The 13,835-nt window shown below is 53.3% G+C and overlaps 1 protein-coding gene across 3 annotated transcripts in view; it reads right to left on the minus strand.

Moving 5' to 3' along the window:
* The window catches only part of SH3PXD2A (SH3 and PX domains 2A), a 236,751-nt gene that overhangs the window by 109,866 nt on the left and 113,050 nt on the right, over positions 1-13,835 (minus strand). For all 3 annotated transcript variants that reach the window (XM_027596123.2, XM_027596121.2, XM_027596122.2), the window contains exon 4: positions 8,931-9,007. In XM_027596123.2, coding sequence (XP_027451924.1) covers positions 8,931-9,007 — 77 coding nt within the window. The remainder of the gene's footprint in view (positions 1-8,930; positions 9,008-13,835) is intronic.

Genomic DNA, 13,835 nt, shown 5'->3' on the forward strand with positions numbered 1-13,835 from the left:
AAGCCCAAGATCCTTACTTATTCTACCAGCCTCGTCTCCCACTAGCCACATTCCAGAATCGCCAGATAGTCACTGTCCCTAAATACTGACTGCACAATTAATTATTTAATGACAAGCAGATAATTCTAGCAAGGACAACAGGGGGCTGTGACGGAATCCGACGAGACCTAGGACGATTAGCAGAGAGGGGGGTTTAGGAAAGACACTTTGACACTGAGAGGAGAAGACGGTCACCGGGTGGGGATAACTGTCCAGGTAGCAGCATGAGCCGGCTGTGAGCTTGTCCTCCAGGGAGGCCTGAGCATCTGCTGCTGGAAAGTGAGCCGTGACAGCCAGAGGTGGTCAGAACTCCTGCTGCACACCAGCGCATACTCCACCCCTCATAGCCTGGGGCACCTGGGACCCCTGACCTGCCCAACATGGAGGCAGGGTGGGGGTGCTGTCATGAGACCAGGTGAAGCCCTGCTCCTGGCCACTCCATTCCGTATGCAGAGAAGATACTGGAATGATTCTTTAGTACGAACAGACAGGAGAGGTCGCTGCCAAAGCAGGGCTGAGGGCCCGGGCCAAGGGAACTCTGGGATAGAGCCAGGAGAAGGGAGAGGGAAACTTGGGACTGTGGGAATTGCAAAGGACTGCTCATTAGGAGGCTCCAGGTAAGTGGTCAGCTGGACAGGAGCCTGTCACGTGCCTGTGCCTCCCCGGGCCCCCTTCACCGGGGTTGCTTCAGGTGCCGTGACCCGATCGGGCAGCTCCCCTGTACCAAGGAACGTGCTGGGGCCTCCATGTGCGGAGTCACTGGGAACCTCATGATGATCCTCGGGAGGGCAGATCTCAACCTTATGTTACTGATGAGGAGGTGGAAGCTCAGAGAGGCCACGTGGCCTGCCCACAGGCCCTGTCAAAGGTGGGAAAGAACTTGCTAGAAGGTAAGCTCCATGCAATCGGGAGTCTGTTCTGTTGACTGTGTGTGTCCCCAGATCCCAGAAGAGTGCCTGGCACAGAGCAGGCAGGCAAAAAGTATTTGCTCAAATGAATGAATGAAGAAGGGTTTTGCTGTGCCAAAGCCTAATACCCAATAGTAGTGGGACATGATAATGGGGCAAAAAAAAAAAAAAAAAAAAAAAGCACATGTGGTCTTTGACTGCAAGGAGAAAAGTCTAGTGTTAAGGAACAGGGAAGCAATTGTTCAATTCTTCTCTGAGCTGGTCAGGTAACCATGCAGGTGTGGCACTGAGCACCAGGCACCCCACCACGATGGTCCTTTTTGATGTCATACCCGCACCTGGGCAAGATGAGACAAGACCCGACTGGAGCAGGTAAGACAACACTATGCAACTCAGAGCTGTTCTTTCTAGAGCCCATGGCTTTCCAAGGGTCTCTAACACATTCCATCCCCACGAACAGTCAAGAAACAGAAAAGAAGGGAAATGAACATTTAATGGGCAACTACTGTGTTTCAGGCACCATCCTGGGCCCCTTGACCTCACTCATCCAACAAACAGTGAGGGCTTTTCAGTGTGTGTGTCTGACACGGGGCTCTGCCGGGGGTCCCAGGGATGAATCAGACGCAGCCTCTGCCCTTGCCAGAGCACGTGTGATGACGTGCCGCTGGAGGTAGACATTTTGTCCTGGAGGCAGACATCCTTGCCTTTGTTTATGACGGGGACACTGAGGCTATTGTGCTAATGTGCAAAATGAAACCCTGGGCTCAGAAGGTAGAATGGGTGCAAACTGACCCCAAAGCATCCAGGTTTTCACTTAACCTACATGGTAGGTGCTGTTTTCTCCCCCAGAAAGGGTAGAGGGAAAAGGAAAAGACAGACTGAGGAAAGAGAGAGAAAGAGGAAGACAGAGAGAGACAAAGAGACAGAGAAAGGTAGAGACACAGATGGAGAGACAGATATACAGAGAGAGAGATGACAGACAGGGACAGAGGGAAAATCAGGCCTGTATGCACAAGGCAGAACCTCAGGGCTGGGCTGCGCTGGGCTGGGCTGGGCTGGGCTGGGCTGCGCTGGGTGGGCAGGACGCAGGAGGGAAACCATGACCAGGGACCCGGGCTGCATGCAGACTCACTGCTAGGGTGACCTCCCTGCAAGGAAGAGGGAAGGGGGCTAGGGCAGGTTTCCAGCCAGCCCAGAGCGCTAGCACCCTCCCGGCTGAGCACACTGCCACCCACCCGCGGCGCCGGCCCCGGCCGGCCAAGGGCTCGCACAGCCCCAGCAGCGAACACAGGGGCTCTTCATGCCGACAGAGACCGGCATTCCAGGGGCAGAGGACGTGTGGGCTGTGAGGGCCTCAGACAAAGAGTCCTTTTGGTCGAACCACCGTGGCATCTTTATTTAACAGAGAGCCCCGGAGGGAGCCGCATTGAGGGCTCATCCTGACTTCAGGCTGACGAGAGGCTCTCAGCTCAGGGCAGCTCCCAACCATGCCGCCGCCAAGCCCAGCTCTGGCCAAAATCATTTGGCAGGAGGGCTAGATGCTGAGCAGTCAGTCCCCGGGGCCTGGGCCAGTGATGACTGCCAGAGCCGGGGAACCCCCCAATCCAGCCGTTCTGAGAGAAGCAGGTGGGGGCTGTACATGGGTATCTCCAAGGACACCACCCAGGCCTAAAACTTTGGCATTGGACATTCAGGATTTCTGCTGTGGGGTGGTTAATTCGGGGCCTCAGGGCCAGCCAGACACGGGTTTGAGTCCTGGCTCTACCATTCATGGGCTGTGTGATTCTGAACGTGTTGCTTGCCCTCTCTGAGCTCAGTACAATGGGTTTGATATGGCACTATCTGTTAGGATGCTAAGTGAGACCATAATGAGGAGGAGCCTAGCACAGTGCCTGGCATTGAGTAAACATTCCGTAAATTTTAGTTGTACTATTGTCTTGTTGTCATTGTTCTCTAGGTGAGTGCAGTGAGGCATGCTAGAAAGAACACTGGCATGGGAGTCGGGAGACCTCGATTCGAGTTCTAATCCTGCCCCTATATACTTGCTACATGAGCTCACCTCACCTCTCTGGTTGTCATTTCTTCTAGAATAAAGCAGACTAGCTCTGGAATCTCACACTATCTCATGGAACACCTGTATGAGAAGGTAAAATGAGTTCTGTGGGCACATGTGAAATGATGCCTTGTAGATGCCCACCTTGGTCATGGAGATCACCATGTTCATTAGTATAGCAAAGGCTCTGAGAAGTCCTGCAGGGAAGAAACCTATAGAGCTTTGTTTAGGTCAGCATTTATTAATAATCTTGACATGCTGGGGAATTGGCTCATTTCATCATCACATTATGACTAATTCCAGTTTTACAGAAGAAGCAAATAAAGCACAGAGAGGTTAAGTAATTTCTCAAGGCCACACAGCCAGTAAGCAAGATTTTCAGTGAGGCCATCTGAGTCCAGAGCCTGTGTTCCGTCTGATCTACTGGTCTGTACTGCCTCTGGCACTATCCACAGGTCTCTGATTATAGAGCAGGTCCTCCAACAATTCCTACTAACAGCCGTGGAACACAGCTGGGACGAACCCAGGCTACAGACATTCTGAAACTTCTTCCAGCTCTAATAGTCCACGGCTCCAGCACTGCAAACAGCACCATTATGAGTGAATTCAGTGTCTGACCTATCATTCAATCTGACCGAGCCTTTCGATTCAGGTTATGTGGGAAAAGCTGGAATGAGCATGACCTCCTAGCCCTCAGCATCTAGGGAGGGGGCACTGCCCCGTTGGGCTGCTTAGAGTATGCAGGCCCCTGTCCCACGTCAGCTGAGCTGACTTCAGTCCCTTTCTGATCTTGCCATTCCGTGGTCCAGGGGGTCTGTGAGCTGGCTAAGAGCAGATCTGGAGAAACAAGGCAAGGGAAGGAGCCAAGGGCAGTGGGTGCCTAGGGATGGGGGAGACTGGTGAAGAGGTGCTAAAAAGCCACCCAGGTTTGCCATCAGCCAGTCCTTCCAGTGCCCCCCTTCCCCAGTCCTAAATTGCCCTGAGGTCTCTAGCTCCTGGCCTGCCCCACACCATTTTCTGGGAGCCACTGACATGGGCCACCATTCGCACCGTGTCATCATTCTAGAAGACGCATTTTCAGATAAGAGAGAGGGTGGCTGCATTGTGTACCTCTGAGACCTCCACCCAGATGTGGCTGGCACAAGTTTGGTTTCTCCAGTGCGGTGGCATGGGAGGGGGCCCCAGGCAGACTGTCCTCAGACCTTCTTCGAAAGGACCCCCCCTCCACGAACCCCACCACTCTGGGTAGGTCTGTCCAAGGACAAAAACGTTTTACATTTGGCAAAACAACCGTGGGCATCCTGCTCTTTCCATGGGATCAAACATTTTCCTCTTTTTAGGAACATCATTTTGATTTCTAATCAATGGAAATCTTCTGGGTAAAAGCCCAGGGACTAAGGGTGGGGTGGGGGCATGGCACAGGGGGCTGGAGTCCCATCCATCTGGCCGCCCACCCCCTGCCCCCAGCCCACCCCTGGGCTGCCTTTGGCCTGCCTGGACTGTTTCTCCTGGATCTCCATCTAGGAAGCTGGGCTCACGGAGCTTCTGTAAATCAGTATTTCAAACACAGGAGTTCTCTTTTTGAAGGACGGAGCTGCAAATCCTTTTGAAATGGAAATAGCGTCTCGTTCGCAGCAGCAAGTGAAGCCTTGTCACAAGGGCTCCTTGTACATAGGGGCTTTGGGGCCATGTCACCCTCCTGGGAGGTGTCCTCTGCTTGTGTGTGATCTTTGTATCTTGTCGGCAGACACTGGCTGGACACCCACATGAGGCCAGGCTTCCTGCTTGTTATTGAAGACGCAAAGATAACAGATGTGGCCTTCAAGGAGCTCCTGGTCCGGAGAAGGTGGACAGACAGAAACTGTCCTCCTATGGAGGATAGGTGTCCTGCCTGGAGGCATGCACAGTTTTCTGGGGTGCTCGGCTTTCCCTGGGGAGTCAGGGGGCTTCTAGGAGGGGCACCGTGGGAGCTGAATGCATCCCCAGGAAAAAGACTAGCAGGGGCAAAGGGGTGGCAGCCTAAGGGACTCTGGCTAGTTGGGAACGGCTGCACTTCTGATGGACTGGACTGCAGGGCGGGGAGGAGAGGCAGGTGCCAAGGCCTGAGCAACACTTGGAACGAGCCCACAGAGGGCCCAGCCAAGCCCCTCACAGGTTCTCGTGGGCAATGGGGGCTCCCCTGAGGGTCTTTAAGGAGAAAAGGGATACAATCAGCTTTATCCCAGACTGGAAATCCTTTTCCTGGGTCTATGTGGGCTAACAGAGATGGAGAGATTCTACCAGTTGGGTTTCCCCAGAGTACCAGCCCACTTGGAAGGCATGAACAGATCAATCTTCGCTCTCTGCCTCAGTCTCCCCATCAGCAACACTCCTGGCCCAGGCCAGCCCTTAGAATGAGGGCCACAAGAACAGTCAATCCTACATCTAGGACTAAGTACAACGGGAAGCCATGGTGCTTCTTCAAGGAGTATGTTTCGGTTGGGACATGAACCTTTCTCTCTATTAAGGTGAGAGCCAATGATGGGCCATGCATGGTGGGAGCGAGATGCCTGGGACTAAGAACCACCCAAAATAGTCTCAGTTTTCGAATCTGGGAAGTGGGGATAAAAATGAATGAGTCTGGGCGATGTGGAGGGTGGGCCTTCAAGGCTGTCCTTCAGGGCTGACCCCCCCTCCCCCCGTCTGACTACAACCAACCCCTCATCCCTCCCACAAAGAAAGCCATTGATCCTGAAAGCAAGTCTATCTTGGACAGCAGAATAATAGAAGCAATCTCAGCTTTTTGAAGAAAAAAAAAAATTCTAGCTGCACCCACCAGGAAATGGAGACTTGTATAAATGTCATTACCATGGCAAAGAGCAAGTTGATCATTCCCTCTCGCTGCCCCCCCCACCCACCCCCTGCCCCGGGATATTTATTTTATCCCACAGACAAACACTGCAAACATGTATTTCACACGCAGGAACGGGGTAAATGGAGTCACTTATAAAACTGTTAGTCGGAGCCCCTAAAGTATAGCTCACGCTTGTTAGTGAGATGAAAGTCTTCGACTTTTTGAGGCCACAGAGCCATTAAATATTAACCGCATAACCATGTTGCCCATTAAATTAATTTATGGAGTTAAAGAAATGCCTTTGGAACCCCTCTTGATAGACACCCAGCCCTCAAGTGCCACATAAAACAATCACCTGGCTGGTGCTCGGTAAATTTTCCGTGACGCCCATCCAATCTGCTCCATATATGTTTAAAATTAACACTGAGATTTGGGCTGTGAAACCACCTCTGGGCAGAGGGACCGGCTGGCCAGCGAGGGCAGGGAGCCCGAAGTCTGGGGAGGTCTACCGCACGGTCAGACTTTCCACGTCTGAGTCCTGGCAGAGGAGCTGGTCGCTCTGGGTGCAGAGCCAGCTTCACAATCTTGGGTGCATTTGAATCCCCAGCAAATCCTGGCCTAGGAGTTCACGTTGTCTAGCAGTCCAAGGAAGACATTGGCCAGCCAAGCAGAGCTGCACAGGCAGGGTACTGGAAATAAAAACCCCAGAGGTTCTCAGCAGTGTGTCCAAGGACAGACATGGACAAAGGAAGGGCTGGCCATGGAGTAGACCATACATGGCATCGATCATGGAATTCACAGAGGGGGCCAGTGATGTTGAGCAAAACTTGGATCCCGAGTGGCCACAGGTTGGACCATGAGGAGGCAGAACTGTGATGGGCAATGCCGGCGGGGGGGCACTGGACATAAGCACTGTTTCTGGCTTATCCCTAATGGCCATTGCAAGGTCATTCCAAGGTCTCTGACTATCAGACCACAGATCCCAGCTTTCTAGTTGAGCAGAATGAAAGGTCACTTCTGCACTGACCTGCCCCCCCTTGCCATTCCCAGAGTAAATTAGAGGCCTCGGAGACGGCTGGCTGCTTGCTGAATCCCGGACACTGCTCCTTGTTGCCTGGCTCTGAGCAGCTCTTGTCTGGGCTAATCAGGTTAGGAGGCCCCGCCTCTTGCAGACCCCACTTAAATGGCGCCCCCGGCCACCAGCAGCAGCACCACTGGGGCCCCAGAGCCCCCCTGAATCTCATCCTGATTCAGGAGTCCGGTTCAAAGCCTGATCCCCGGAGATAAGATGTTATCGGTTTCCTCCTCCGGATGGCCCAGGACACACCGACTGCAGATGTCTCAGGCTCCACCAGCCTCCGAGGCTGATGTGAGCCATAAATCCCCAGCTGGGAGAGGCCTGCCCCCTTCACCCCCTCCTCCATGGGCTGTGCCCATTTATTTAGCTTCTTGGGAAAGTAATAAAGAGAAGTAAGAGCTCAGGCGGCAGCCATCAACTGAACTGGAAATGGCAAATGCGCTTTAAAGAGAAAAATGAATATTGATCTGAAGAAGAGGAGCTTCTCGGGTTAAGGGAATTTATCATGGGGAATTCTTTCTAGGTTAAGGCAGAAAATGTGATCAGGTATAATTGACACAGCTACAAAATTGAAACTTGGTTTAATGCAGACTCAATGGGAGCGCTCGTCTTCCTATTGTCTTGGGAGCACCAGTTAATACATTTAGCAATTTGCTTCTTATTTAAACATTTTATTGCCCAACATAATGTTTCTGAATCATGAAGTATTAGCACATAAAGAGACCCTGCAGTCACAACTCTGCGTAGAGACAGAGCATTTGAGAAGCGACAAACACTACGATACACATTCTCCAGTCTAGCCCCCTTCAGGAGCCCTGCAAGGGAGCTGTCTTTACCCTGTTTTTATAGATGACGGAACCTGGGGCTCAGAGAGGTAGACTAGCTTGCCCAGAGTCATGGAGCTAGTGGGGGGGGGGGGTGGGGGTGGGCAGTGGGATTCGATCCCAGCTCTTCTCACTCTAATAGCAGCACTTGCAACCAAAGACAATCCCACACTTGCCTCTCCTCAAGATTCTTGAGTCAGACTCCACAGCGGGTTTCACTTAACTAAGAAATCCTATCTCCATGAAAGCCAGTGGGAACATTAACTTGTTTATGCCTTGTAGTAATAATAATCAAGAGCTGGCGTCAACTGAATACCTCCCCTGTGAAGGACGCTTGCTGGTGCCTGGCCTGTGTCAGGCAGTTCCTTTCCACCCCATGACGGCCTTCTGTGGAGCTACTGTTCTCCTCCCTATCACACAGATGTGGAAACTGAGGCTCTGGGAAGTTAAGTGGCTTGCCCAAGTTCACAGAGCTAGTGAGGGATTTGAACCCAGGTAGCCTAGCCATCCGGAGGCCAGGTGCCAAGGCCACGGAAGTAGGAGCCTGTCATTTTCACTGCAGGGGTCCCGGGCTCTAGTCAAACTGGAAAGACAAATGGGCTCTTCCTCATGACACTGCTGACACTCTCCCTCTCTTCTATGGCATTGGCTGTTTTCATGCACACGTGCCTCTCTGTCTGAGTGTGTGAGCACTTGCATGGCTAAAAATGTGTACATGAACATCCGTAAACATCAGGACTTCCGTGAATAAACAAATAGGCATTTCAGAGGTTTCAGGTGCTATTGAACTCAGAACCGATTCCAACAACTCTGGTCCCAAAAGTAATTCAAAGCAATAGCTCTCCTGTGTCCAGCAAAATGTCACATACAGAACATCCCGTCGGTGGGAGACCCGAGCTCCCAAGCCGCTGGAAGTGATTTAAAATAGTGTTTTGTAAACATGGGCATGTCCCGAAAGAAGTCTCAGCTGTGATCCCAAGGCCCTTGTGCCCCAGAGGGTGGCCCAGTCACGAGTGACCCCTCCCTGAGGGACACTCAGACCCACTGCCCTGGCCTTTCTGGGCGTCAGGCTGCACCTGCTAGACCGCAGCAGGAGGTTTGGGACAGACGGCCCTCCTTCACAGATGCACAGACTCTCTGGCAGATGAACCCCCCCCCCCCCCCCCCCCCGCCTCCCGCCCAGACACAGCCTTACCCGGCAATACTCGTCAATGGGCTTCAGCCTCTTCACAGCTACATCCCGGATGTGGCTTCTCCGGAAGAGGATTTTGCCTGGAAGAGAGACGCTTGTGAGCCGGGTGACTCTGGCGAAAGCTGCCATGGGACGCGGGCCTCCTGCCCTCCCGTTTCCCTCTCCCTCGGCTTCCCAGCGTTTTAGCTGGCCACCAAGTGCCACCACCTCTGCCCCTTGTCAAGAAAACAAGAGAGGAGCAGTCACCTCTCCCAGGGGGCAGGAGGCGCCCGAGGCTGAGGGCCCAGGACCGCTGGGGCACGGGAGCAGCCTCCGAGGCTGCCATCTTGGCCAAATCACCTTGTCTGGGTCTGATGGCAGGATCGATGGCCTGACGTGGGCGCGGCTCCCAAGTGACCTCACGAATAAATACAAAGGACGGCCCAACCCACACGCTGTGTTTTGTTCTCAGGCCCTTCCCTACTTGAGAAATCGGCATTCACTCCTGCCAGCCAGGCAGGAATTCCTATTCTTAGTTTAGGTGGGTGGCTATTTCCAGGGCGGGCGCGGGCCAACGCCAAGGGAGCACGGCGGCCCCAGCCTGACTTTCCTCCAGCCTCTCTGTACACACAGCCTTTAGCAGTTCAGGCCATGGTTTAGATGGGCTGGTACACCCCTCTGCAGGTATGGGCGGGGCTTACAGGAAATGCCAGCCCCTCAAACCTTCCCAGCAGGCTCTTCTGAGATAGCCCAATTCCATTTCAACAACGAGATCAATGCATAGTCCTTTTCAGCCGGTTCAATTTAGAATTTGAACTCCTTGGTCCGACTTTCAAGTCCTAACACAGCTGACATTTCTGTGGCCCGTGGCCATCAATGTCTAGGTCAATGCCCCCTTTTTAGAAGGCCTTCTTCCTTGATTGGCCAAGCTGGGAGCAATCTCCCTCTTTCCAGAACATTCACACACTTTGTCCATTCCTAAGGCATGTGCCCCATTCTGCTGTATGTTACAGGTATTTGACAGCCTCTTTCCATCAGGGGCCTGTGTGGCACATCTTAGAAACACATGGCTCAACAAGTGGCAAAGTGCTGGTCCTAGAGCTGTAATAGGCATCTGTTGTCCCTGTCTGTCCGATTTCCCTCTGGAGAGCCTCCCTCCTCCATTCCCAGTCCCTGTGGTTCAAAGGGGCCAACCACACTCCCTGGCAACAAGGGTAGGCATGTGACCCAGCCCAGCCAACCAGAGTCACAGTGATTGGCTCAGAGATGGGCAGGGGACCCGATCTGCCCCAAGGAGGGTCAGCCCTGAGACTTCTGCTAGAGCCCTTTCTCTCCCACAGTCGCTGAGCTGGAAGGATGAAAGCCTGGAGCTTCTTGTGCCCATCTTTATTACTGCCTGAGAAGGAAACCTACTGAGAGAAAGGGGCGGTGCCTGGAACAAATGCTCAATAAATGCTTCCTGAATGGTTGAAAAGCAGAGTAAAGAGATGACAAAGGGCAGATTCCTTTGACATCTTTTGAGCAGCTGGAGGACATAGCTGTTCTGAACCCAAGGTCTACTTGATACCTGTCACATGTATAGAGCAAAAAAATTATTTTTTATTGAAATTAGTTGGAGATGGATTTTTATCACTTGCATCAAAGGAGTTCTAATTAAGATAAATGCCATTGCATGTGAACAAATATGTAGCTTGCATATCAATTCACGTGAGCTTCTTCTGTCGAGGCCCTAGGGAGGTACTGAGCGTTGTCGTGGTTTAGGTTGTTTCCCAGAAGCAGACCCAGAGATGAGGTGCATCAGTGGTTTATTTGGGACCTGTTCCTGGACGATGCCAGGGGGGTGTGGAAAGGAAGGCAGGAAAGGGAAGGGAGTGTTACCCAGCCAGCTAATCCCCATGGGGAGCCACAGCTCAGGTCCGCTGCTGAACTCCGGGGGATAGTAAAATGGACTATACCTCAGAGGTATCCCGACTGAGGGCGAGCGAGGAGCATTTATCACCAGCTCCCCGCTTAGGACCATCTGAGAGCATTGCATCTCTGGCACTTCAGCAGAGTAGGTTTGTGAGGCTAGGAACAAAGCCCCCGGCTGTTCCCATGAGCAGCCTTTGGAGATAGAGGTGAAGGGTAGGGGTCCAGGAGTGGGGGGCACTGAAGGCAGCTGCTTTTGCCTGAGCTCCCTGTCACCTGAGGTACCGGTCACCAGCCCTGTGTCTCACGTCCCCCCACATCGGATGCGACCAGCTCCTTCCTCCCCTTGGTGCCACACTCCACTCAGCACAAGGCTTTGCACACAGCAGAAGGTGCCCCCCAGGTACCCGCTGGCCCATTCACTTTCCTCTCCTGGATTGTCCCTCCAGCTTTCTCTCCTGCCTTCCTCTCTGAGGCCGGGCACACGAGCCATCTCCCCGGCAGAGGCACGATACTCCGCAGACTGGACAATGTCACCAAGATAAACTGGCTCGGCCACGTGTGTTCCTTTTGAAAGGAGATAAAACACGATTTATCAAGACACGGGAGAACTCTTTTCCTTGGGGGAAGATGTCACAGGTTTGGTATTCCTGGCCTCCTTGCCTCCTACCCCTTTTCTGGTTGCCTGTCACCTTACTGCCCGCATGCCGCGGGGGCATATGCGCACAGCCCTGGGGACGACGCGGGCACTACACGTGCAGCAGCAGGAGACCCACTCTCGGGCCTGACCAGATGCCAGGCAGCCCTGGCCAGGCTTTCTGAGCCCTCTGCCTGAGCCTCCTTCCTCGGGAGCTGGAGGTTCCCCTGGCCCAGGGACGCCTGTGGCCACGCGACAACCCGAAGGACTCGTCTGAGCAGCGGAGGAAAGTGAAGGAGAGACCACCTGGCTCTACCCTGCGCTCCTCCTGAAAGGAGAGGAAACACGACTTATCCATTCTCCAAAAATAGCACTCCTGTCCCTTCCCATCCTGGCGAGCGACGAAAAGGAGAGGAGGCAGATGGGAGACAAACTGCCTACCTCTCCAATGCCCCAATCTCAAGGCTGACCCCTCCTCTGAGTTTGGTGTCCCCAAAATGTGGGGATAGATACACAGATCACAGAAGACCTGATCCCACTGCAGGCAGAACCAGCAGAAAACTAATGGTTAAGGGACAGTGAAGGCCTCCCTAAGGTGCAGAAGGCTGGGAGAAGGAAGGGATGGGGGTGGGAGAAGTGGGGAGACAGGTGCATGGGCTCCCCACCCACACTGGTACGGCACCCCTACCTCGCCCCTCGCGCCGACCCCCTGCAAGTGAGGCCGCCCTGCCTCTGTGCCGGACACCTTCCACCCCTCCCCCCTTCCCCCCAACACACACACGCACACAAGGCTCATGGGTCTGTTGCTCAGCGGCAAAGTCAGAGGAGAATTTCCATAGCAGCCATTTCCCGGCTGATTTTTTGGAACCCCAACAGGGCTTCTCTCCTTCCCACTGAAATCCTGACAGGAGCAACATTTTCTTTTCTTGGGGCTTTGGCACAGGCCGCAGAGGGTAGGAAGGGGAAAGAGGGAGGGAAGACTTGGAAGGGATTCTATGGTCTTGACTTCTCTGTTAGGAATCCAAACTGCACCAGGAAAGCCACACCGGGAACTGGATTGAAAGGGAGAGGGGAAAAGAGGAGGAAGAAAATCCCCATTAAAGAAGCCGAGACCACAGGGCATTAAAGGCCTCTTATAAATGTAATTCAGCCTGTTCATAGCTCCTGCCAGAGTCTTCAAAGCCATGCAGATGCTGCCCCAGAAATATGATAAAGCATCATAAGGAAGATTACACACGGGCCATGAAACAGACCTCAGGATGTAACTCGTTCCTTAAAGTGGAGAAGAACGCTGTCCAGCCTGATAGGGTCCAAGCACATAAGTGTAGGTCCTGCTTGCTGCCGCTCTGTGCTGGGCTGAGAAGGGAGGACAAGCAGAAGGAGCAGGGGGCCTCAGCAGGAGTCCTGGGTTCAAGTCCTGCCTGGGCCACAGGCCAGCTGTGTGGCCCTGAAGGGAGTTCCTCCTCCACTGTGGCCTCTGCAGTCTCATCTGGAGATGGAAGGCCTGGGGCTCCACAGCTCTCCCTCCAAAGGCCCTAAGATGTACACAGTGGGGGTGGCGGCACTGAGAGGCAGAGGAGGAGCGGGACAAGCAGAAATAGTAGCCAAGTGCTCACTACGTGCCAGGCACATTCTTAGAGCTTTCCATTGGATTCTCTTGCTTAACCTCACAACATTGAAGCAAGCACTTTTTTTTTTTTTTTTAAGATTTTATTTATTTACTTGACAGAGAGCGAGAGAGCACACAAGCAGGGGGAGCAGCAGGGAGAGGGAGAAGCAGGCTCCCCACTGAGCAGGGAGCCCAACATGGGGCTTGATCCCAGGACCCCAAGATCATGACAAAGGCAGATGCTCAACCACCTGAGCCACCCAGGCGCCCCAAAGCAAGTACTTTTACTATCCCTACTTTGCACAGGAGATGGTAGCTCAGAGAGGACTTGTCCAAAGTAACACAGCTATTAAGTGGCTGAATGGAGATTTCAACCTGGGATCTTGGAGCTCACGTAGCAAGGGGGAGAGAGAAGGCAATGAATCCAGAGTTCTTTGGGGTCCGATCAAGTAAGGCCTTGAGAGCCATGGTGAGGACTTAGGATTTTATTCTGTGTGTGATGGGAGCATTATCAACGTCTCCATCCTGCTAGGGGCTATGCTGTGGTCTGGGGAACAGCTGCTTTGGGGGCTGCCTGAGAACTGTGTAAGCAGTAACTGTGGAGGGTGGGATACGCCATGGCGTACCACGTACAAACAGTCCTGAGGTCTCTGCCTATCTGATACAAGTGGACCGGTGGAACGCACCAACAAAGTGGGAAGGAGAGGGGACCCCAGTGTCCGGTGGGCTCTGGAAAGAAAGCGCTTCCTGAAGCAGCACACCTCCATGTCCTTCC

Source organism: Zalophus californianus, chromosome 15 (assembly GCF_009762305.2).
Source record: "Zalophus californianus isolate mZalCal1 chromosome 15, mZalCal1.pri.v2, whole genome shotgun sequence".
In the NCBI taxonomy this organism is placed as follows: Eukaryota; Metazoa; Chordata; class Mammalia; order Carnivora; family Otariidae; genus Zalophus; species Zalophus californianus.